General features: G+C 38.3%; 1 protein-coding gene across 4 annotated transcripts in view; it reads left to right on the forward strand.

The window, feature by feature from the left end:
* Window positions 1-27,122, forward strand: part of LOC128886390 (fasciclin-1) — a 441,990-nt gene that overhangs the window by 335,010 nt on the left and 79,858 nt on the right. For all 4 annotated transcript variants that reach the window (XM_054141248.1, XM_054141250.1, XM_054141249.1 and 1 more), the window contains exons 4-7: window positions 13,486-13,616; window positions 16,294-16,390; window positions 23,448-23,613; window positions 25,145-25,305. In XM_054141248.1, the coding sequence (XP_053997223.1) occupies window positions 13,486-13,616; window positions 16,294-16,390; window positions 23,448-23,613; window positions 25,145-25,305 (555 nt within the window). The remainder of the gene's footprint in view (window positions 1-13,485; window positions 13,617-16,293; window positions 16,391-23,447; window positions 23,614-25,144; window positions 25,306-27,122) is intronic.

Below are 27,122 nucleotides of genomic sequence, written 5' to 3' on the forward strand. Positions count from 1 at the left end.
TTAAAGTTTTGTAAACGCTTTAATCGCGCTCCGAGGCGCTGCGACAAAATCTATAATTAAACCTTTTAACATTTGTTTGTCACTATAAATCAAATGACGTATTATTTTTATGACCCTGAAGTATCGATTAAGCAAAAAAAATAATCGATTTTTTGAAAATCCTAGAGTGGTTTTACCCCTTAATTTGGCATTGGTCTTTTGAAATGGCTACACCAGCTTAATATACGTGATTGTGACGCCGCATTCTTTTAATCAATTGCTAATCGAGCTCGCGTTTGAAAATAGAGGCATTTGCAGGAATTTATCCGAGTTTACAAGAGTTTATGAAAGTTTACGCGAGTTTAACCGAGCTCGCGAAATTTATAAACGCCCACAACTCCTCGTTTTCTTTGCAACGTTCCTCGGAAACTTGTACGAAATTCGCAAGTTTATAAATTCCTCCACCTTTTATGAAACGTTTATGAGGAATGGCCCAAATCTGTGCAATCTCGAACGTGTGCAATGTTCACGAAGAATTTGTACAGTCTGTGCATCCATATAAATTAATAAACGTGACGACAGCGTTTGTTTGAAATTCTGGCCACATCTGTATTGCTTCCACAGTCTTGGTAAGTGGTAAACAAACTTTTCTAGTACGTTAGGTTGTGCACGGCAGTGTTCCTCTAACTTTTCTGACCACGGACCACTTGGACGTGACACATGACTTGGTGGCCCACTGGCTCTTCCTACAACCCCAGTTTATAGGACACGTTTTCTAGAAAGAGATGAGCCTACTGTCTCAGAGTGGTTAATTAAAATTAAATCGATCGAAATGTGCAATAAGCACGATAACGTTTTGTTATCATTATTTAAATAGGAAACTGAAATTGTCGAGAGTACTTTTTGTGAGACTGATCTACAATAGGGGTGCATTATAGGCTTCGAAAAACTTGACTCTAGTAGCTGCTTGTTTATTACATAAAATTAACCTACTAATCTAATCAAGCACTTTTTTTTATAATTGGAAATAAAGTTATAACCTGAATATATACATATGTTTATGTATATAATTATATATTATGTATTAATATATATTTATATATATTTATATATATTTATATATATATATATGTAATTATATATAATAATTATATAATATATATAATATGTATAATTATATGATGTATATTATGTATAATTATATGTTATGTATATAATTTCATATATGTTTACATCCATATGAAAGAATAAATGTAAACAACCTATCAGTTACCCTATATAATAAATAGTTAATTCCTGTCTATTCCAAACTTTGACTTCACCTCTCGCCATACTAGAGCTTTTTACAAATTTCTAATCGAAACTCTCCCTCGCAATGGATTTAAACCCCGCCCTTATTTGTCAGCAAAAACTTGCCCTCGTCTTCCTAACAAAGTCAATGACGTAACTCTATCTCCCGCGAACGTACCCGTTGATGTCAGAGGCGTGCTCATTAGGTTTTTTACGGGCTTCTCGTTTAAAGAACTCGCGAGGGCGTTCGTCGCGACAGAGAGGAACAAGAAAAACCGGTCCACTCAACGCAGCGACGTAAAATGTATGGCAACCGAGCGGAATTGAACCAGCACTTTATGTTGGCAATTCGCGCATCCATAGCTTATCGGAGGTTTTGCGACTGTTTGTCGGCCGATTGGCAAGGCAGAACCGTAGCTGGTTGCGTTTTTATGTCCGCGTATCACTTACCACTAGCGCCGCTTCCTGGAGGAATACCCCCCCCCCTCCCGGAAGTGGGACGAATCGAAGGAATTGTTTGACCCGGAAGGAGGTCTTTCAACCCCAGGGAAACAATCCCAAGCTTGTTCATCTCATACGATGAATATTTCAACGTTTGCTAACCCCTGAAGGGATGTTTTGCGGCTCGAATTTTAACGAAATTGTTTCAGGGGTTTATTTGTTTTTGGAACGTGTTCTTTTATTCTCCTTATTTTTGTCGCGAATCGCGATGGAAAATTGCTTTAGTGAGTTAATTAGTCTGTGTAGGCAAGTAAAATGGAAAGGATTTCAACCCTTAAAGTTGGGTCTCTTTTATTATTTAAAGGTTACTTAAACACGTTCAAAAAATTTGATAAATATTATAGTTTAGAATATTTTACATATTTTAAGATTGAAATAAAATGTTTCTAAACGTATATAATGAATATTAAAAAGGACTCCTGCTTCGTTTCATCTACTTCTATAGACTAATTAAAACAACAATTTTCTAAACGAAATTGGACACGAATAGAATATTGCGTCATCATCTTTTAAATATTATATCATCTTTTAAAAAAGTCTTTCCAATACCTACAATTGTAAAATGACGCCATGAATATGAAAACGAACACATCTACATATAATATTTCTTCGAAAATTCATTTCCTATTAAAACAGTGTTATCCAATACTTAAAATTGCAGCCCCAGCCTCCGCCAGAACTTACCTCTTACTTAATTCACCGCAGTGATACTCGCAAACAAATAATTAAGGTTTTAACGTTGACGTTGGCCCCGTGATAAACGAGCGCGTACTTGAGACCGCTTTTGTTTAAAAGGCATTGTTTCGGACTCATAACTTTATAAGTACATGACGCAGACGCTGTACGCTCGAGGTAGCTGTAAAATTCCAGGCCATTAACTTAGCATTCGTTAATTTACGCGTCCACGGGGATGCCGCGAAGACACAATTAATTACGAATGGCCATAACGAACCATTCGCCTGTTTTTATTAATGGCCGCGGGCTCGAGAGTGTAAACGTGACTTCCCCAGCCACAAGACGGCGGCCAGGACCGGGTAAACTTTGAATTAACGACCTCTTGGTGGAACGTTCTTCAGTTCTCCCTCTTTTCGTTCTATCATCTGGAAAAATCGCGACAGAATGGGTTGTCATTTAAATGGGAACGTCGATATATCTCCATTGTTTGGACGGTAATTGACGAAACTTCTGGGAACGACCGCGATAGGATGCGTAACAGTGAAAATTTATAGTGATTTACAGTCAGTGTAAGAAGTATTCGTACAGCAACCAATTTAAAATAAAATTAATAAGAAAAGAAATACATAAGAGGTTAACATTGAAAATAATAAACTTTAATTTACGCAAATACTACTCTAAAAATATGTAGGAACGTTGGTTAATTACTTCTTCCCCTAAAATTTACTAATAAAATAAATATATGAAGTATTATTTCGAATCGGTTCCTGTACGAATACTTATTACACTGACTGTATATCGAATGGTCCTTCGAACCGATTTCTGAGAGGTCTAGTGACAAATTTAATTGTATATTCTATTTCTAACAAAGCGAATAGTCTCTACGGGACTCAAACAGGTGTACAAGGCATTACTAAAAATCACCCTTGTAATTATTATGCAATTAGTGCTGCCATAGTCACGTTTGAATAGAATAATAGAATATCTCTGGCTTGGTGAATGGAATGCCTTCCAAATTCCCGTTTCATTAATATTAAAGGATTCATGTTTTATTCCAGGTAATGATCAGAATTGTTACCCGGTCACTTATGTACGATGCACGAATCATTAGTGATGTAATTCGTGAATTATTCGTACGCGACACAAACTGAAACAGTGCCGGTTAATTGCACTGAGCGACGCCGGCGAATTTCAATAATGCGTTCATTGTAATTCATGGACTGTTTATATTATGCAGTAATTTTAGCAATTTCGGTAACGCGGATTCGAATGATTACGTTTACTATTATAATATAACATCAAACGAGAGAAGTAAAAATAGAGATTTTGACGAGAATCAAAAATTCAGACGCGAGCCTAGTTTCGTCGTGACTGCTCGGCTATTTGCATAAAATACTAAACGCCCTCAAAACGCGACGCCTTTAATTTCGCAGGAGTTTCGAACGGGAGAACCGTCTCTTAACCGCGGGAAGAGAAATGGCGGACGTCTCTCCGAAAGATGTACGTCCGTTGTCTCAGAAGTTCACCCTCTAGAAATGTCGTGTTCCACGGAAGAGGCTTTCGCACGCGTAACAGTTTCGTGTAAAATTCATCCTGGGAGAATATACGAAGCAACTCTAGAAACTACCGGAAGCTGTAGTTCTTATACGAACGAAAACACGCGAAATTGATAGGGCGAGAAGCTGAATTCCACTGTTGTTCTATTTTACGGTGATAAAATATTATGATTTAAACGTGATAGATTAGTTATTCTAAAATTGATTAGTAGACTGCGGAAGTTTATGCGAATGCATATTTTTATAGGAAATAGTTAAAAGATTGGGACCTAGACAGAAATTTGTATTGAAATTAGAGTACTATAAAAATAAATTTTTTATTTTGCATATTTTGCATATTTTGCATATATATTTGCATAATACGGAAACTGGAAACTATAGGTTTAACGTTAAGTGAATCAATGGGAATATATATATGAATAGTGTAATACATTTAAAAAGTATTCCTTGTGAAAAAAATGTAAGAGAACTAAACACACTAAAAATTTTAGTAGTAATGATTTTGGCCAAACATCAAATTATTATAATACGCCATAGTGAAGCGTTGCACCACGTAATTCGTGCCAGACCAAGCATTTCTAAACTAGGGAGACATACCATATTCAGAAAACAGATTCATTTGTGTAATGAAATGAGTCACCCATTTCTGTCGCGGGCTCTCGGACTAATAAATAAATCACGTCAGAAATTAAGGATTCGTTCGACATTCACTCATCCAATGATTCGTGTCCAGCGATAAGGATAAATGGTCGTCAAAGGAGCACGGGAAGTTTGCTAGTCTCTACGAATGGAGAACGAAACGATTCATTTCTAGGAAGCCACTCCGGCATACAAACGCGGTACCATTGTTGTTGTTTTCTTCTCTTCTCTTCGTTTTCTTCGAGTCCTCCGGCGCGGGCGTCCTCGGATAAATGGAACACGCTCGTCCTCCGTTCCTATTTTCTTTGTTATCATACAATCTCACTCCCTCCCCTTCCAGCTCCCTTTTCTTTATCGAACACAGACTGCAGCTTTTAGCATTCTCCGTTGGGGGAAGAAATGTTTCCACGAAGAGCGGTTTATAAACTGGAATCGACAGCTTATCGTTTTGCCTTTGCGCTCGCGATTTGCTGCGGATGTAAAGAGGGCAGTGGGAGCAGGGGGGGGTGAGGGTGTATATGCATAGAACTTGTACCCTTTGCTGGAGACGAGAGTTGACGTACGATTCAAAGTGGAATATATACACTCGAGGTTAAATTATTTATCAAAGAGTGTTGAGAACTAGGTGATGGCTCGAGGGTGGAAAACATCGTTTGAAAGTTGCGGGGATGTAACCAGTGATTGGTATAATCTCGAGCTTTAACGAATTTCCGGATGCTTCATCCCTCGACAATTTTTATTTCAGCTTATTTAATTGGAAGATTTCGATCAGAATGCGTCCAACGAAACGTCCGTTTGCAATAAATGAAATGCATTCTTTCTCGCAGGCGACATTCTGCGGTTACAGCAAGTGGATTGTCATACAGTCGTAAACTGCGAGTAGAGCTCAGCGAAAAGGATAAGGCTGCCAAAGCTGAAAGACACGTAGTCGAAACGAGGGCAAACAAAACATTGTGCTCATTCGCATAGAGACAGCACAGACCGAATCAGCAAAACACTGAGAAGGGGGAGAGCCATTTTCACAGGGTAGTCTAAAATTGGAGACTCCGTAGAATCTACATGCGCGTCCTCATCGAAAGTCAACGAGAAACAACGCGCGTGCGGAAAGGTGGCTTGAAAGCAACCTTCGGATCTGCATGAACAAGTGGCGTGCGGAATACGAGGTGTCCCAAACAGGTACACGGAATCAGCTGTAACAGAGGGACGAGGAATCAGGGAATAAGGGAATAAGGGAATAAGGAAATAAGGAATCAGGTAATAAGGGACAAGGGGATATGAGATACTGTTTGGGAAAGATATGATGATAATCAGAAGGAAGATTTTCTTAGCTGGAAGGTTCAAGGAAACCATAAACGTAGCGAGGATGGATCTTAACATCATGAAGAGGGGGGTGTTGCTTGGAGGAGATGTAGGGTTCTTTTCCCAGTTTTTAACCCTTTGGACTCGAGACGTGACTCTCAGTCACCACTAGGTTTTCTTTAGGTTTAATTTCTTTGGAACTCGAAGTCCCAATAAAATGATTGTCGTTGAGGCAAAGGTGACCTGATTCTCAAATCTCAAATTAGAGATCTCATTTTCGATGTCAATATAATCTTAGTATTCGTGGCAATAGAATGCTAAGAAAGCATCTCGAGTTGCTGGTAGATCCCAAAAAAAAGGCCTCGAGTGCAAAGGGTTAAATTACCAGTTGGTAGTTAGGAGTCGTGTTTAATTACACTAGTTTACAGCCAAAATGTACATTTAATGAATAAAAAATGAATTTCGAGCGACATATTTACGCCTGTTGAAATTAAAATTGAAATTAAATACCCATTTTTACCCATACCCATTTTTGCATAATTTATTAGCAAATCTTCAACAACTTCCTTATAATTCATACTCTGCCGAACCAAAAGCCCTAAACTATTGAGCAGCGCTATCAAGGATATTGGGATGAAAGAATGTTCGGAGACTACATTTGGTTCCTCATCAGTGAAACCAACCCAACGAATAACAAAAGACAAAGCAAAGGCCGAAATTATTTTTAATCGAAATTAATCAAATAAATGTTTCCTATATAAATAGGTAAAAAATACAAAAACAGAGTAAAATTGGGATTTTTGTACCTTTACTCAATTGTTCCTAACTCCGGTATTTATCCATAGATTTTCCTTAACAAAAGCTTGTTTTCTTCGTAAAAGTGCGATCTATACGTAAACAATAAGAAACTGGACATAATTTAACAATTTCTATTTTTCCATGGCGATGGAAGAAATATTCGTGTTCTATTTTAGCCGAAAAAAGTCAAAGTTTCTCATATATATTGGCTCGTAACACTTAAACTATTGAACCGATTAGAAAATAATGTTAAAAACTATTGTTGGAAATTCGATTACCTTTAAAATGGCATCTCTGCGCGACTCAATCGGACGTTTCTAACTCGAGATATGGCCTAAAATGTGAAGGTATGTCAGAATAAGATCGAAAAAAAATTCAAAATTCATATAAAAAAAACCTATCCATAGAAAAATGTTTTGTTGCGATTTTCGAGTTTAGTAGGCCAAGCTACATAAGAAAAAAATTGTGGTATTGAATGTACATTTTCTTTTGACTTTGTAAACTAGTGTTATTGGAGACACTTTAGACAGATGGTTAATGTGAAAGGAAGGAAGTTATGATATTGACGTCTTCGTAGGGACACCAAGGGGAGCATCGAAGCATTGTAAAATAATTAAGCAGTTTCTGCAATGGTCAAGAGTGGTCAACTATGGTCAGTACCAATCGACATGAGTCAATTGTTGCTGGCACAGTTGTTTATATTGCACTAGTGATTAGTCACATGCTCAGCAATTTCCAAAAAATATATATTTAATCGTTTCGCCACGCGGTTCGTCGTACAGAGATCTTACATACATAATGCGCAAAAAGAAACGGAAGAAGAAACAGGAAAACGCCAGTAAATACTCTAATTTGCGCACAGATGGCATGATTGCTATCATTACCGTCTTCGTACCATCTTATGCGCCTTATTTAAATCTGCTATCGTGATTAGGCTACCTAACAGTTCCAAAAGATGCCCAGAAGACACGCTACGTATTGGGTTGTCCAGAAAATTCATGCCAATTTTTAAGAAAAATTCAAAGGCACATTTGAATTTTACTATATATTTATTGAATTACGTAAGCACCATTTTGTTCCATAACCTTGCCACCTTCTAAAGGATGTAGACATGGACTTTCCAGACAAACCAATACTAGTAGTATGCCTCCGACGTAAAACTGTTACTGCAGAGCGATAACAATTAACACCCCCTTGAAAGGTTTTGAAAAAACACCACAAGCACATGACTCGAGTGCCTAGCCTCTGTGCACCAAGCTTTCCATCCCCAACAAATATTCCAAGTATCGTTTCATCCTTCGAAGACGAAGCGTACGCGATTTCTCCCATCGCGGAAAGCCCTTTCGGATCGACAAGCTGAACCAGCTCGCGAGTAAATTGCCGCCAGAGATCCCGCTTGCTTGTAAACGCGAAAGTATACAGTTAATCTCGTGAAGCCGCGAGGCGAGCGATACAAGCGCGACGATGGCGCTAGGGGGAGGCCAAAGATATAGTAAGACAAACGACATCGCGGCGGCGGTCGAAGGAAATGGGGCCACGAAACGATGGAAGAAGAAGATAAAGTGAGACCAGGAGGAAAAAGAGACACCGAGGAACGCGCCAGGGGTATTTATTCTGCGGCGAGGAACGCAACTATTTCATGGGTGTCGGATACCGTTGAAGCAACCCAGAGAGGACGTTGCCTCCTCTTCGGTTTGCCCACCCTCATTGGAAAAGCTGCACCGCCATTTACTATCCCGAGTTCGCGACTCGAACGTCTCAACGCTATTTATCCACTTTTCCTCGCGATCGCTGTGATTCTTTTATCCGAGGAGGATTCTTCTTCTGCCCGATAACGCCGTTGTGCTCTCTTTTTGGAAGCTGACGCGACGACGGGACTTTCTCGACGATGGTAGACCGGAAGTGGGTACCAGACGTTCATAGCCGCGACGAGAGGGTTAACTACAGTGGGTGTAGAAAGTATTCGTACAATGATCATTTTCCCAAAAAACTATGTAAAATTGTTATTTATTAAGGCGTCTGGCCACCCTGAGCGCTCGCCAGATGGGTACTATTCTTACAAAATTCATAAATGCGAAAGTGTAGAAAAAAATATTTTTATGTTTTGACACATACTAAAGAACGGTTTAATAAACACATGAAAAATTGTTTGAGATAAGGCCTTCGGCACGAAACGCGCGTGGGCTGTACCATCATTATATTCTTTAGGTTGCATGTGAAAAAGAAAAAAAAAATATTAGATTATTTCTGGAGTTTGTCGCAAGAGAGTAGCAATTAGATTTTTTTTACTATTAAGAAAATTATGGCGAGCCAAAGAAATTTTTTTGTTATTTTTCACTGAAATTTCACGAGAAAAATCGTCAATAAAAAAAAAAACTAATCAATGTACCTAAAAGTAGCGTGTACAAATTTTAGAGCAATCGGACCGATAGTTTACGAGATTTACGTTGTAAAAATTTCGAAAAATGTAGTTTCAAGATAATCCCAAAAGAAAGTAAACGTGCGGTCCGATTGCTCTGAAATTTGTACACACTATTTAGATACATTATCTGAAGAATATCAATGGATTTTTGCGATTACTTGATTAATTTTTTAATTAATTTTTTTTTGTTTATTTTTTATAAACAATGACATTTTACATATTCTCGGAAATCTCTAAAATAGATAGAGTACAAAAAAAATAGCTATTTATGTAAGTTACGAAATTAACAAGAAAAAAACAATTAATCGATAGAAATGTTGAAGCAATAAGTATTAGATTATAAAAAAATAAATTAAGAAACTACAATTTCGCACAAAAGTTTTTTGTGAATTGATCGGTGTACGAATACAATCTACACCCACTGCATGTAATGTCGGAAAATTAATAGTTCAGGAGATATTTCAATTTAAATAATTTAAATTCTTAAGGCATTATTACTGCCGCACTATGAAGTTCTGTAAATAAACGCTAACGTCTTAGTACAACAGTAATGGTGTTGTAGAATTATTTAAATTGAAATATCTCCTGAACTACTAATTTTTCAACATTACATAGATAGTACTTTTTTATAACGATTGTCCAACTGAATCGATTGATGTATCAAAAAATACCTCATTCCATTTAAAAAAAAAACAAAATTGACCTTTATATGACCTTTACGCGTCCATTCACGGAAAAACTAATAACATCAGAATATGCTCCATTCGATACCATTCAAGCCTCCGCTGAAACATTTTTTTTTACGAGTAACAATACCGAGAAAAACAAGATGTCAAAATCGAGCGAGACACCCTGTATAGTTCCACTTGAAAAACGAAACTTGACCATCATATCTCGTTAAATAACAAAATTAAAAGAAATTCCTTCTCGCTGAAACATGAGCTCTATTTTACCATGCAATTTCCATATTTGAAATTTTCCATTCGGCCGATAGTTTTGGAGTTAGAGCTCCGTATCACTTAGACTGGGACACCCTGTAGATGGAAGGTTCTGGGATACTTGGTCAGAGCGATACTTCATTCCAGTGTCAAGAATAGAGACATACACCCTCGTTCATAAATACCGTCGGTGTAATAAGTATTCGTACAGCAACCAATTTAAAATAAAATTAATAATTTAATTTACGCAAATTCTATTCTAAAAATATGTAGTGTTACGAGCCAGGGCGATAGCGACGCGCGTGTGAGCCCAGCGAGTGGGGTAGATTTGAGAATTGAACCAATACGATTAATTATTGTGTATCAATGGTGCCGAAGGCTGAGGATAGATTAGACAATGCAGACGACTCTGACGTGAAGTCAGATAGTTGCAGGAATCGGTATCTGCCAGTAAAGGGTAACCGTAGGTTAGGGTGTTTGGTTGTTGGTTATTGGAGACAAATGCAGACGCCTCGGACGTTAAGTCAGATAGCTGCAGGAATCGGTATCTGCCAGTTAAGGGTAACCGTAGGGTAAGGTTCCAATTGTGAAGTTGTTGGAAAAAGTGCAGCGACTCTGGCACGAAGTCAGATAGCTAGCAGGAATCGGTAACTCCCAGTAAAGGGTAACCGCAGGATAGGTTGAATTAGGGAATTCGGGTTGAATACACTGAGCTTAAATTGTATCGTTGATGAATACTACGCGTCGCGGATAGAGCCTCGCAACTTATTAATTTAATTGAATAATAACTCGAGCGGCAAAGTTATTATGTTGTGGGATCGTTACACAGGCTAGGATTGCTTGTTATATCGTGAAGGTTTAGTAATTGACTTAGGAAACTTTGAATTTACACAAAAGAATATATATATTCAGAATAACTATACTAAGTTACAAATGTGCAGTGTTGTGTTGTCGCGGTCGTGTGTAGTAAACGTTGAATTTAATTACCTAATTGTTGCACTGGCGATGCAGGGGTCGAATGTGATTCTAAATGCCGTAATAGATGAAAACCGTCTTCGCGGATCTATAAGGTTAACTTGATCGAAAGGGAAACTGAAGCCCGATCTCACTAAAGCACACTCTGCAACGATGGACGTGATGTGACCCTACGTAACTCTATCGTTCTACTTCCCCGAGCAACGAAAATCGTGGGTTTATGTACCCCTAAATGTTGGTGGGGATCCGTCGGTGATTTCCATATTTGGAAATCTGACGGTTAGGATTTTCGTGGCTCTGAGGTGAGCAGCTGCGTTCCCTGGGAAAGGATAGATAAGAAGTCTTCCCACGCAACGCAAGTCGAAGATGATGTTAAGAGTATGCAGCTGCAGGATGCACTCCAGGGAGACCGAGCTCCAAATTCCAGGAGGGTAGATAAAATAAAATTGATGAACGCGAGCTTCGGAAACAAACAGCGAGTTTCTGTATACGTAACAGTAGGAACGTTGGTTAATTATTTTTTCCTCTAAAATTTGTTAATAAAATAAATACATGAAACTTTATTTTGAATTGGTCTCTGTTCGAATACTTATTACACTGACTGTATGTGAACACTTACTACCTTCAATGAATAATTAATATACACCATACATTATTACTACGCAATTTTTATTATTAAATTCTATATTGGATGTGTTAACTTAACAACATTTAATAATATTGAATGTTTCGAATGCTATATTCAATTTTATAGAGTACCTATGAGATCGTTTAGATAGAAAAGATCATAAAGAATGTTCGATATATCAAAAACATTTTTGGCGAAATATTACAAAATAAATGAAATAATATTACTTCGGATATAGCGAAGAAATTAATAGCATCCAAGTTTGGTGAAAGGAATTTTAACGTTATACAGGGTGTCCCAAAAGTCGGGAAGAAGCCGGAAATGGGGGGTAGCTAAGACGATTCTGAACAACAATTTCCTTTGCAAAAATGTCGGATGGGGCTTCGTTAAGGAGATATTAAGAGAAAACCCCGACCAATCAGAGCGCGCGTAGACCGTTGGAGCGGCCGCGGTAGCGAAGGTCGATGCTTCGATGCACGTCGAGTCACTTGTTCGCGTACAAGCGCGGCCGCCAGCGCGTAGCCTTCGCTACCGCGGCCGCTCCAACGGTCTACACGCGCTCTGATTGGTCGTGGTTTTCTCTTAATATCTCCTTAACGAAGCCCCATCCGACATTTTTGCAAAGGAAATTGTTGTTCAGAATCGTCTCAGCTACCCCCCGTTTCCGGCTCCTCCCCGACTTTTGGGACACCCTGTATGTATGTTATGTTTTAATGTCATATTAAAAAAATTATTAACAAAATATATTTGCTAATGCAACACAAACATACCGAAACATAATTGCTATAATTGATATCAATCGATTCGCAACTTTTATTAGATATTTATTTCTATTAAGGAACTGTCCACATACTTCTGAGCGGGGGTGTATGAGTCGTTCATTGCACAAATCGATGAACTCCATAAAACAAAAAGTTGAGAAATGCGATGGAACAATGTACACTTTTTTTTATAATTCCCTTAATAATGTAAATTTAAATAAATACTGAAAAAAGTTCTTTCCTTTTCAGAAAAATTATTATAAATATAACAAGTTATAATTATACCAAGTGCTTTGACATTTAAATTTAAGATTTTACTAAAATATTTCAATAAAATCAATTTTAATGAATACCTCGATTTTCGTAAAATACCTTAAAATAAGAGGAATAGCATCGTTTACGTTTATCAAAAATTATTATCAGATAAATTGCGAGTTAATGGAATATGTCGAAAAAGTTTGGCAAAGCCATGGCCCGTGGATTTGGGATCGCCAAAGAGATTATTTTTCCAGCCGGCAAAAATCAAACCTAATTGAAAAACGTCGAGTTCGTTTATCAAGCGAATTAGCCCGTGCCAGGGAATTTACGTATCGGATCGATTCACGAGGATGCTTGCGTGCCTGGTTGTAATCCGAGTAAACTGTGTAGTTTTTCAAAGCTTGACCGAAAAAATTCGCGTCCCGATTGCTGGTTGAATCGCGAAAATGCGGTGGGAAATTCGAACGCGTTGCACATGAGACCGAGGAATTCAATCAGCATGAACTGTACCCCGTGTTACTGGAAACTGTACACCTGATCAGATTATGAACACCACTGGAGCGAATTCGACATCGATACGACATCCATAGGGATTTCTGTTGAAGCCCATCGTGAAATGTGTAAATATTTCGGAAACAAACATTATTTAAATTGATACCGACATTTCCGGGGCTTCATTGGCATCTGTGTTTGTTATTTAAAGAACACAAGGAATTGTAATTGAATGATGCGATGATAACACGAGTATTTTCGTGTTCTGTTTCAGGTTCTGCACATAATAAACGAAGTTCTGGAGCCAGTTCGCCCGAATTCCGCGGAAATACCGATTTACAGCCCAAACGCCTTCGAATTCCTGAACCAAAGTGAAAACCTCGATTTGGGTTCACACCGAGTTCGGTAAGCAACAATTTTGGGCCCGATTAACGATTTCTCTAAACCATTTTTCTCACAAATGTTCCATTTTGGAAATATTTGGACCAGCAATAGTAATGTATGTATATAAATTATTTTATGTCCGTTTAGTTATTCGCTCATAAATTTATATTCTCCCATCTGGATTGCGTTATTGAGTTAAGTTTTCTTAAAAAAAACTAAAAAACTACTGGACCGAATTAGCACAAAATCTAATCAGCTCTAAGTTAGATTGATACACATCGATTGCATCCTCGATGATTTTGATCTCGCTATTAGTTTTTTAGAAAACGTTAACGAAAAATTTGTTTACATACGTACATACATATGCACATACACACACACACGCGCGCGCGCGCGAAAAATTTGTTAATAATAGACTAAAATTACTCCAATGACCTTGAAACATGAAGATCTGCTAAAAAATCGATTTTTCATTTTAGGGGCAAATACAATAATTTCCCTGTAAATCGGGCAGTTAAAAAAATATATACATTTCGAATTGAGTAACCTCCTCCTTTTCGAAGTTGTTTAAAAATATAATTTCAATAGCACCTATACATATAAAACGTTGCATTCTATATCAATATTTTGCAATTGAATCTTTTAACAAACCAAGCCCTGTTAATAATATCGTCACAGTTACCAATTACGCGGCACTTTTTTTCTAACAATGTCTTCTTGTTCAATGCACCTCGAAACGAGTGATTGCACGACTGCATTGTCCACCGAGCCATCCCGATCGGAACACAATCACGCATTGACAAACAATCACGCTTTGATTGCACGTCATATTCGAAAACTTCAGCAAAACAAGCGCGCGTTTATCGAAAACTATTGTCAGACATCGCGTCTTTGTTTTACCATCAGCTAGTGCGAGGCATATCTCGAGTCACGGATTTTTATTGTACAGGGTGTTTCCAAATCTAATCGTCAAATTGGGGCGCCGGTGAACGAATAACGCAAGACTCGATACCTCGGCCAATATCGATTCTATCGGAAATTTTCATGGAACAAAAACATTTTCCATGTAACATTTATTATGTACGTTTTTGTTGTAACTGTAACGATAAATGGTTTTGCGCCACTTGTCCTCGTAGACTGTAAACAGGGAGCTTTGAGTCGATATTTCGGTAACTATCGATTCTATCGAAATATTGTACAGAACTAAACAATTTTTAAATTTAACTTGCAATAACTTTTGTTATATTTGTTTTTCTCGTAAAAGCAACAATAAACGAGATGTTGCTTACGAATTCTTGAATTCATTTCTCATATTTTTGATAGACGTTTTCGGTACTTCTCACGTAAACGGGGCTTTTCTTCGCAACATCCATCAAAGAGAAAAAATTGGAACGAAGAGAGCGTACCGTACACTCAGCTCGTTGCAATTTCTACAACTGTCTACGTTTATTCAGTCGGCGCTAATGCTACGTGATACTTCTTAGTACTTATCAGGAACAGTTTTTTCTTCTCGTAACTCCTAAGTAAAATTTACTCGCCAGGTCCAGTCACGTTCGCCCAGCAAGATGAAGATAGAACCAACTTCCGTAGTTGTTCCCGGGGAACTTCGACGCTCACTTTGTCAAGTCTTTATCGATGTTTAAAGGCACGGGCGGCCCGTGGAGCTTGCCATCTGAGCAAGTAAAACTTGAGTGAATTAGCCTCGTTCCTCCGAAACTTCTTTAAGCTTTGCTGCATTTCATTTACTGTCCCGAACGAACGCCGTTCTCGGTTGTTCCGACGCGATGTAAAGCATCGAGGTTTAGGAACTTCTTTAATATACTTCCATAGCAATTTTTTAATATAACATTCCCACGAGGGTACGCCATCTTTATAACATCCGGCAGTAAACTCCATTTTCTCGAGGTTCACGCGGTCTGGACATTTTTGTATTTTGTTATTCGTTAGATATTTGTAAAATACTTTGTTTGCTATTTCTTTACAGTAACTAAAGCATTGAAACTATGAATAAATTTACTCGATGCTTGAAACATCGCACGATGGTAGTTTATAGATTTTTGGAAAATTTGATATGTAGTCGACTATCAGCACGATCGACATTTAAAAATAGTTTAAAAAATGCACGTACATATATAGGCAGTGCCGGGGCAAGGCAGGTTCACCGCATTCGTCGGAACCCGGCCCCGCGTTTTAAAGGCCCCGCGGTCTACGAAAATGACTGAATTAAAAGGCATCGATTTTGATTAACTTTTTACAGACTGATAATACAACAAATGGAAGCAATTTTTTCTGAGATGCAAGACATTTTTTCAGTAGCGATGATTAAATTGAAAGGAGTGACAAAAATCATCAAAGTATTATTATTTAATATTCATCTTATACAAGATATATAGCATTTGTAAATAAATAATTCCTCGTTGTAAAATGTAAGTATAGGATTTGAATGTGAATTCAGGCCCCGCAAAATTTTTGAACCCGGACCGCAAAAGGTCACGCCGGCCCTGTATATAGGAGAGGTCACCTGATAATAATTAAATAAATTAATAACGATATGTATTTATATATTGGTCCTACATTTTTCGACATCAAGAAAGAATCAAGCTCGAATTGATCAAATGTAGTGTACGAGGCTCTTGGCAGAGGCAAGCGTGATGAATGAAAGTGGCAAATTCGATTAACGCTTTAAATTTTGTTGCAGGACCTTCCGACAGCGGGTCGTCAAGGAAAAGAAAGAGGAGGTATTCAAGGCGGATGGACGTTACACCTTTCTTATCCCTGTTGAGTTGGGTTTCAAGGTAAGCTGCTTAGCAACCTACTCGTATCGATCATCCCGAAAGTACCTTAATATCGTCCGTTGCGAAGCCTTCAAAAGATCCAGACGAGGGCGATGCGTTCCTCTCGGTCATGGATGGCGACAAATTCTGATCGATTTCACTCGAGAACCAAAAATTCGAGTTACCTCGCTCACCCATTAAATCACCTCTTGATACTTAGCATATGGAACTAAACCTTTCATTTCTCACAGTATAAATTTCCATAGTGCATAATACTAATTGAAACCTTGCAATTTTATTTATAAATAAATGTTTCTTGAAGTCTAAAACAATCCACTTTCTAATTACTATAGTTACAAAAATAGCGTCTCCCTTTAAAAATTAAAATTATTATTATTAAATCCACCCATAATACCTTCCTTTATAAACGATATAATAGAAATTTTACGATAGTCGACGACTTCCAACGCATTGCGCACAATTTTCCACGGTGGAAAACCGGAAATTATTCGCAGCTCCGTTACGCTCGCGTCAGAATGTCACGCTGCATCGTCGAGATATCAGATACGGGCTCGTGCCTCGATCATAGACCGTCTTGCCGGACTGTTATAAAAGGGAAGACCGGAATCGAGTTTCGGGCCTGAAAAGGCTCGTTCCGTTCACGTCGGGAACGATCGAACCGTATCGAAAAGCACTCGACGCCGTGGCTCGCCGTCGGAGCTTTTCCAACCGAACGACATCGATGCCTCAATGCCCGGGACGTAAGGAACCGGGCTGCTTTCTTCGCTCGAATGTAAGGTCGTCAATGTGGCCATTACGGCTGCGGAACAGGAAGAAAGAACGGGTCGAATTAATAACGGAGGGCGAAATCGCCGCTGGCGAATGGCTTTTGTGTTTTTAGAAAACGAAGCTCCGATGGAGAAAGCTCCGAAGGAAAGTCAATGGGGGAAAACGCGGAACAAGGAAATGTTATCGAGCACTTGATACCTTTGGAAGGAACAGATCACGAGTTTGAGAGGGAATACACAGGGTGTCCCAGCATCGGTGGTACAATTGAGGTGGGAGTGATTCTACATAAAACAACAAATCGAAAATAAAGAATAAAATTTGTTCATTTGATGTTTCGTTCTCGAGAAAATTGGTTTTGAATATTCAGCGAGTACACGTACACGTAACTATGGTTTAGATGGATGGATCCCGATACAAGTCATATGTATGTTTACGCATGTGACACTTATAAGTAGTACTCATATCATTAGTATCAAGATGATGCGATGTATTACTCATTTCTGTCTACGGATGTAGAGTGAATTTAAAGTCTGTATTGAGATCCATCTATCCAAGCCATAGTCAAGTGTACCCACCCGTGCTCGCTTAATATTCAAAACCGATTTTCTCGAGAACGAAACCTCAAACGAAAAAATTGTATCCCTTATTTTCGATTTGTTTTTTCATATAGAATCACCTCCTTTTCGGTTGTACCACCGATGCTGGGTAACCCTGGGTATTGGTACGATATAATCGTAGAGTGAAGATTTTACTTGGTTCATTTCTAAATAAAAATAACCCTTGTGTTTATAAAAGTATAGTAACTGACGTTCGCGAAAGCCACCGTCAGTCATTAGAACAACGACACGTGGTGTATTTTAAAACGTGCGAAAGAAAATTGAGCTACGATATGAAGAGGTGCAAGCTATACTATGAAATTTTTGAAGGTCAACTAAGGTCATTTATGAAGAAGTGTGCCTATAGAAGTCAGTTTCAGTAGACTGCGGATCTTTATGCAAAATAAAATCTTCGCAAACGTGCCTAGAAAAATTGAAGCTATATAGGAATTTATTTTATTCTGCAAATATTATAACATGAACTTTACTTTCAATCTTTTTTATATTCATGCACATTGTTTGCATTTTGTAGGTTCTCGCACATTTAAATTTCCTATAAATGCATGAAGATCCGCAGTCTAATGATCAGTAACGATTTGATATTACACGATCTCAGAAATGAAGGGAAAAAATGAATGTATATAAAGGGAGGAGCAAGCTACAGTACGAGGTTTTCGAAGGTCAATTGAGGTCAGTCATGAAAAAGACTGTTTATATTAGGTGGACTGGAAAGTAATGTCGTTTCTTTTACATTGAATTCAAACAAATTTTTTATAAATTTCTATTTTTAATTATTAATTGTATAATCGCTCCCGTTATTAATAGCCTTTTACCATCTAGTGTGCAAATTGCCAATGCCAGATCGATAAAAATCAACGAGCTGATGAACGATAAACAAGTATTTAAAATTGCAAAAACGACATTATTTTCCGGTTCACCTAATAGTACAAAATCCTTCAAGAGCACCACAGTCACAAAGGAAACAATGCCTAAAAAGAATGTCTATGATACAAGATTATTTAACGCCAACCACGAAGAATACATTTTAAATTCTAAACGCGAACTGCGAACGCGATCTGATCGGGTCTCAAACTGGCTTAAAAGTGCGCGAAGCCAGAGGCCATGACTTCTCATGTTCCTATCCCCCTCCATTTCTTTTTGTCATCCTATTCCTGAGTCTCTGTCCCTTTCTGCTCTTCGTACATCCACTATCCAGAGATAACCCGAGGCAATTGAATCCTCCGTGCAAACAGCAATACGTATCTTACGTCGTACGAAATCTCAACGTCGTTTATTTTCTCCATTTTGCTTCTCGTCCGATTATACCTTCGAGAGCATGAATCTTCAGCCCCCAACCTCCAGACCGTCCCACATTTCTGCGTTATAGAAACTCTTGGGCTTAATGGTAATATTAATCTTCCTTTTTGTTCGAGTTTCCGGGCGGCGCTCAGGTATTTTCTAGCATCGTCTAGACTTTACTTTACCCAACCCCCCTCCCTTGCAACGCTCCAACGGATTCTTTCTTTCAACTAATTCCGGATGCAGGGCCGCGAGCCGTACGTGCCTCCCAGCATCGCGGAATTATTCACGGTATCATGTAAGATGTAATCACGTAACGTAGCTACCGACGAAACGATTTCGTTCCTCCTGTTTTTACCCGGTTTCCACGCCGCGAGGAAATTGCCTGCGCCGAAGGAATAAACTTCTTTCATCCCTTATCTCCCCCTCCGGCCCATCCCTTTTCCCGTCCATTTGCTCGCGAATACAGGGCAAATAGAATGCGCGGGCCGATAGTTAATTACCGCACACTTCGAGACCATTGTTGCCCCTTCAGACTTGCCAAGTTGTCGAATTTCAACCTTGAAGCACCAGCCTCGTCCTGGGTAATCGTACCCTTCGGTTTGACGGGATCGATGCTGTTTGGACGACGGAAGGATGTTGGTTGAAATAGTTTGAGGGATGACTGTGTTGGATGAACCTTGAAATGTATTCGTAGCAATGAAAGTGGAACGTGAAAGTGGAAAGTAAACATAATGGAAGATGGTAACGTTTTAAAATACACCACGTGTCGTTGTGTATTTTAAAACGTGAAAAAGAAAATGGAGCTACGATATGAAGAGGTGCAAGATACAATATGAAATTTTTGAAGGTCAACTAAGGTCATTTATGAAGGAGTGCGTCTATAGAAGTCTGTTTATGTTAGATGATCAGTAACGATTTCATAATACACGATCTCAGAAATGAAGAAAAAAAATGAATGTATATAAAGGCTGGAGCAAGCTACGGTACGAAGCTTTCCAAGGTCAACAGTTTAATCCACCAAGTAATTTCCATGTGACCCTCGGCACACCTTCTATCAGCTCATTCCACGTCAAGAAAAAATTGCTAACCAAGAATCTCCATCGATCACATGGTCGAAGAGTCCCAAAGCGACAAAATTTGAATGCAAAGTTGCTTCCACTTGGGATTATCAAGCCTCGACTGCATCGTTTATTGCGATTTACTCTGCACACCCTGTAAAATCCTAGGGTAACGAGAACCTTCCATCTCCAGGCTCAAAATCCCGATCACGGGAAACGGACGACATGCTTTATCTTTGTCGCGCGAGACCGTTGTAACAACGCCGGCCGTTAATACAAATCGCGTGCACCGACGTCCTCCATGTGCCTTATCACGAATCGGAAATCAATCGCTCATGGCGAGCTCATCCTTTACGAGGGTGAAGGGGAGGTGGTAGCGTAACAACCTTTACTCGGGGCGCAACGGTAACGAGGAGCGTGTAATCATCAGTCCAATGAGTCGACGAACACAAGGGGATGGTTATTTCGTGCCCTTAGACGGCTGGTTGCTTTCGTTACCCTCGGATAAGTAACGTCGAACTTGCGCCCTTACGGTGCGTCTTTGACGTCGCCGTTCGCATCCGCGGTTTTACCCGATTACACCGCATTATGGGGCCGTTTACATGGACCCTGTTTGTATCGTGGCCATCGCAAATATTCGCGAGATAATCGACGCTGGTTTCAACAGGGGGATGAAAAGGTTGGAGGAAGAAGGCTTGGAACCCTGTGGCCGGAAACTGCGGGTAATTAATGGGTCGTAATAACTCATACGGTTGCGTTCGTTAAATATTGTCGTCTATGAAGAGTGGATTTTCGGTCTCGAAAAATCATCGACCCTCGTTTAACCCTCTGTGAGCCGAATTTCTTTTGCAGGTAACTTGTGACGCATATGATCTAATATTTCAGGTTGATGGTGCTGGCAACCATTCATGATATTATACAGGGTGTTCAGGCTATTACTAGCCAGCATTTCTCTTGTAAATGGTACATATGACAAAAAAATGAAAGAGAAAAAAGTGATACTGTTGTTTATGTGCATTGTAACCAGATATATAGATCTTTCGTATTTGTACTATTTTCTGAGAAATGAAGGCGACCTTCAGTTTTTTAAATGGAATGGTATATTTTTTGTACAAAAATATGGTAGAGCATCGAATCCTAAATAAAAAAGTATTGACCTTTATTAACCCTAAATCTCATAGGTATCGAGTAATTTAACTTTATCACTTGAAAATGTTCTTAACACTTTGTTTACCGGGAGCCTATTTATAGGCTTTTCAATTCCAGTATTTAGCTTTTTGAATTTATTTACTGTGTTGGTGGTTGTCTACTTACAGTAATCAATGTTTGTAAACAGACATGGCTTTCAACGTACCCAGTAACAGTATGGAGGAATTATTGTCAGCCTAGATTGGCATATGCTACTGTAGAAAATTCTTTTTAAATTAAAGACTGTTTCTAAATAGCCTGGTAGATAAAGTGTTAACGTAATATCAAGATGGGGATTGAAACAAGTGTACTACGAATTCTTCGTAAAGAAAAACATCATCCCTGTCATCTAGCACTTCATCAGGAGCTCCATGCTTGTACACATCACTGTCCTGCGGAAATCTGTGACAAGGTTGAATCTCCATCTTTATATTACGTTAAGAAAATTTTCAATTAATAAAATGAAATGACTCGTTACCTATGAGGTTTAAGACTAATAAAGGTCACTTTTTTATTTAGAATTCGATACTCTATCATATTTTTGTATAAAAAATATACCATTCCATTTAAAAAACTGAAGGTCACCTTCATTTCTCAGAAAAGAGTATAAGTACGAAAGATTTATCTACCTGGATACATTGCACATAAAAAACAGTATCACTTTTTCCTCTTTCAAAAGATTGAAATTATTTGGAAAAATGTTTGATGTATTAGCCTGTGACCTGAAAGTTACATGAATTCATAGAGGGTTAATGATAAATGAGATTGCTTTGCAGGTCAGCCACTCGTTGTTGGTATAATCGTTTATCTTACACAATTTTTCTTATTAATACATTCTTCCTGAAATATTCAACTATGTAATTCAGCGAAGCGATTACCCTCGGTTAATAATAATGCTGGCCTCAATGCTGAGGAATGCTACAGCTAAAGCGTAGAAAAATTTACCAGAGAATTCCTTTAAATCGGAACTCGTACGAACGGAACCCGTATAATGTGTAATCAAAACAAAAGAAAATGAAAAATGGAACACTTCCGAAGCAAGTCGTGAAACAGTTGAGAAACCGTTCAATGGACAATCCAGGATTAAGCGCAGTCTAAAGGAATTCTTTCAGGCGGGAACCCGTACAATTGCTAAACTTCGATTGGCAACCCCTACAGCTAGGAATCCATAGAGTCTACAGTTCATGGAGTTACGAGGTGATCGGAAGTTTGCGTTACTCGATATTTGCATAGTTAGCGGACTTGATGGACAAATAGGTTCTCCATAACATCAGGTCAATATCAGAAACAAGAAGGAAATTAGAGGTGGAGTTCTGGAACAAAAACTCGACCTTTCCCCGGATTACTGACACTGTCAAGGTCGGATATCCTTTCAGTTATCCGGGGATTGCTGTATTTGGTTAAGGGGCGAGTCTGGTCCAGCTAATGTATTTTTCTAATGCATATAATTTCCAGATATAATTAATTTTTGTTATTGAAACTTGTTTTACATAGCTCGCATAGCTCATCGAATTTTTATCCGATTCACTTGATTCAACGCTTAAATTGAAGGTAATTAAGTTTATATGCTCATAAACCTCGACTCTTAATGAATTATTAGTATAGCATAAAGTTATTGCAAAATAACGGCCGACATGTATCGTTCATTTTCATGTTTTTTGCCGCCATTTTTACAATTAACAATTTTTTTTTGCAAATTGAGGTTCATACGCATTTTACGTACCTACTAAAGAAAGAATTTTCTGATTTTACCCATCAGATGTTTTCCCAGAGCTCCACGTATCCCACTGTTTTCACCGAATCCTTTCCTTGCGACTACAATATCTATATATGTATACATTCAAATTAAATCTACACTGTCAAATTTTCTTCTTTGAACGTCCCTTTATATGTAAAAAAAGTTTCAATAACAAAAATTAATTATATCTGGAAATTATATGCATTAGAAAAATACATTAACTGGACCAGACTCCCCCCTTAATGGAGTGGAGCTTGATTCGAAGCTACATTTAATTACATTTCTATTGTACACGTTTCTATTGTAAAGTTAATTGTTATTTAGTAAAGTTCTCGTTATTTCGTTATGCCGAAACTCAAAAATATTTATGAATAAAAATTGTAATCTTCTTTATTTTTCTTTTGCAGCCAACCCCGAGGCCAGAAAAGGTTGATCGCGTGGTAATCGACGGTCACGTGATACCTAACCACGTCCTCTTCACAGCACCCACACCTGACAATGTACCCTACGAGACTCTTGCGTTCACGGACAATGTCAAGGTCACCATTAGCTTCCGCAAGGAACACGACAAAGGTAAGCCTCGTTTAAACAATAAATAAATAAATATTGATTATTTGTCGCTAAAAAATTTATTTTAGCGATAATAATGCCATCCCTATAGGCATTCTTCTACAAAACGAACATTTAAAAAAATTGAACCACTTTCGAAAACGACTGTAAACAAATAAAAACCTGGCAAGCTTCAATCTAATAGCTTAATAATCTTTCAAACATAATTGCCAATTAAACTAAAATTGTCCACCTACTGCGAAATATACATTTCGTGAATTAATGATCCAGGGATACAATGACATAGATTAAACAACATTTTTCACTCATCCTGACTTTACTTTTTACGCTCCTATTACGTACCAATACTAATCTCGCTAATTGGCAATTAGCAGTACGCTATCGTGTCATCGATCGCCATTTGATAGGGACTTTTCCGTAATTTCTTATCAGAGGCTTCAGTAAACAAATGAAGCCGAAACGCGCACGTCAGCGATATAAATTAAACAACGATACTCCCTCGACGTTGAATCAGCCTCGAAAATTGCTTAACTAAGATTTAATCTCGCTGTTTTATTTCGTAAAACAATTTCGACGACAGCACTTAGCGTTCTTTGCGCCCTGGCATAATTGAAAACAACTAGTGCGATTCCAAGCATTTTAAACAAACATGAAATTAAAAATCGAAGATAAAAATCGAGATTTTCACTTACAAAAATTCACGATCCTTAAATTACAACGAAACGAATAATTGCGAGGACCGGTAGAACGATTTTGAAAAAGGGGATACAAATAAATAATAATGATCGACACGTTTCTTGTATGAAATGCTTGAAAAGTCATTAGACTGCGGAAGTTTATGCGAATGCATATCTTTATAGGAAATAGTTAAAAGAATGGGACCCAGACAGAAATTTGTTTTGAAATTAAAGTAATATAAAAATACATTACGTATTTAAATTTAGACCAACATTGTTCCGGCACACTTATTGGTCCTTGAACTCCCTCGTTATTTAAAATATTAGATAGTTTTCGATACTGTAGAAAATCCTACATTATTTTCTAAAGTCTTTTTACATTTTTAAAAATATGTTTAAAAATATGCAATATGTTATTGCATATGTTTTTAAACATAAATATGCAAAATATGCAAAATAAAAAAGTATTTTATATATGTGTACATAGCGAATATTCTGTAACATACTAATATATTACTTATTATACTACTTTTATTTAAATTTTTCGTGCATATTTTTCGTGCATATTTTGAATATTTTTAATGCACATTTTGCATATGCCTGTTACATATTTATCGTGCATAAACTTCAGCAGTCTAGCCATTACATGATAGAGACGGACAAAATCTGATTCGATTAAGAAATATTTTTTTTCTATAACACCAATTTTAATTATTATCTATCTAGCGCGAATCAAAATGCATTTATCCCTTGTTCACCGTTCGAAATGATCACCCAGATAACTATTTTCCCCGTTTTCCACCCTGTAACAATTATTTTCAACTAACCAACTACGTAATTGTAAATTTTATTTTCAGTATACGTCGAGTCCAATACACTCGTGGGCGACCCTAGCCACCCCACAGGGGTTGTGTTGGCAGAAATAGTGAAGGCAAACATCCCCGTGCGCAACGGGGTGGTGCACCTGATCCAACGGCCACTTATGGTCGTCGACACCACCGTGAAGGACTTCCTTGAGGTCAGTGCTCGATCCATTCCCATTTTCTTACGTGGCAGCGGACATTTCCAATCAATTTCGCGAGAAATTGAATGGCTGTGACAATAACGCGACCTACAACCGCAACGTCATGTTCTATTCATCCGACCATCTCATCGCATCTGCGGCATTACGTTTCCCGTCGACTTGGACTCATCAAATATTTCACTGCGAATTTGCCACGCGAACGAAACGGAATCGGCGGGAACGAGCTCGAAGGGCAGCCTCTTGCGGATCGAATCCACCCAAATTTACTGCCGAGGTTAACCTCTGCATTGTTAATCCGATCAGATGCACGAAGAGTTTATGAAACGGTTACACAATTCCAACAATTGTATTTGAGAACTGGAAATAAAGAATTGGGGCGATCTTAGAAGATTTTCTAGGATCTTAAAAAGGTGTTTTGTTTAAATGAAACATCTATTGTGGTAATAATAATATCGTTGATAAATGGACACGTTTCTTACTATTCGTTTAAAAAGGCAGACAACTGATGGGAAAATACATAGGAATATTTTCATTAAAATTAAATTCTCTGTGATTTAATTTCAAAAGCACTCCTATTTAACTACTTGTGTATAGACTCTTCCAAACACCAGTCAGTCGACACGGTGTCTCGATTAATTTGAATTTTCGTTGATGATATACCAGGTGTCGTTTAAGACGTGACTGCAGATAGACACTTCAGTCTCGGGAAATACAATATTCATAAATACTTCCAGTGATTCACTGGATTGTATCAGACAATGCTTTCCTTCGACGACTCCTTCGAAATGCCAGGAACGAAGACGTTATTTAAGGTATTGTATCTACAGACCCCTAGTAGACGACTGCGAGCGAAGAAACGGACAGCGAGTTTCTCCATTGTTAGGAAACGTTATTTCACGGATTCCTTTTGATATCTGTATGAAACGCTTTTAAACTGCCTCTGGTCGAAACGCCCCGGTATTCTTCGCGTATCCTCCCTTCTCGCGTCTCAGAAGCTCCCGATCACAATGGATTTGGCTTTGTTCAAAATAGCTCGCGGCTTTCTCGCGGCGTTCAGACGTTGAAAGTTTAATCTATCGATAATTTAGCCTCTCCGACAGCATAATTCACCTTCTTGTGACGCTCCCTGTTGTATAGCTTCGAGAATTCAACACTGGAATCGATAGAAGGTTACAATTGCGAAGGGCATGATTTTGGTTCCATAAGTGTCGCGACGAGTAGTTGTCGTTTTAATAGAGTTACTCTGGATTTTCATGGATGTTCATTGAGTTGAGTTGAGTTGAGTTGAGTCCACTCGATCGAGACTGAGTTGTCTCAGCCAGGTGGACTTTCTTTGTGGAGCAACGTTCCTTCGGCTACTCAAGTCCTTATTTTATGGAAGTACGATGCAGTCAAGTCAACTTCAAAATTGTTATAGCGAAGAGAAAACTCTGAAATGAAATGGCAAAAAGCTTTATTTTTCAATGACTTTCAATTCCAAGAGCTGATGGGAAACAAACCTCAGGGTCTCAACCTGTTGAACAAAATTTGTCCCATCGCAATATGCATTGCCCTCCAAACCAGCGATGGGCAAAATCGTAATCGTAAATACGAATACGATTACGATTGTAATCGCATCTTTCCGAGTTGTGATTACGAATACGATTACGATTGTAATCGCATCTTTCCGAGTTGTGATTACGAATACGATTACGATTGTAATCGCATCTTTCCGAGTTGTGATTACGAATACGATTACGACCGTATTTTTAAAGGTTTACAGCCATTGAAATTCTTTACCTCAAAACCGACTTTAGATTCGTGTTCCTCGC

The sequence above is a fragment of the Hylaeus anthracinus genome, unplaced genomic scaffold, assembly GCF_026225885.1.
Source record: "Hylaeus anthracinus isolate JK02 unplaced genomic scaffold, UHH_iyHylAnth1.0_haploid 11982, whole genome shotgun sequence".
Lineage (NCBI taxonomy): Eukaryota > Metazoa > Arthropoda > Insecta > Hymenoptera > Colletidae > Hylaeus > Hylaeus anthracinus.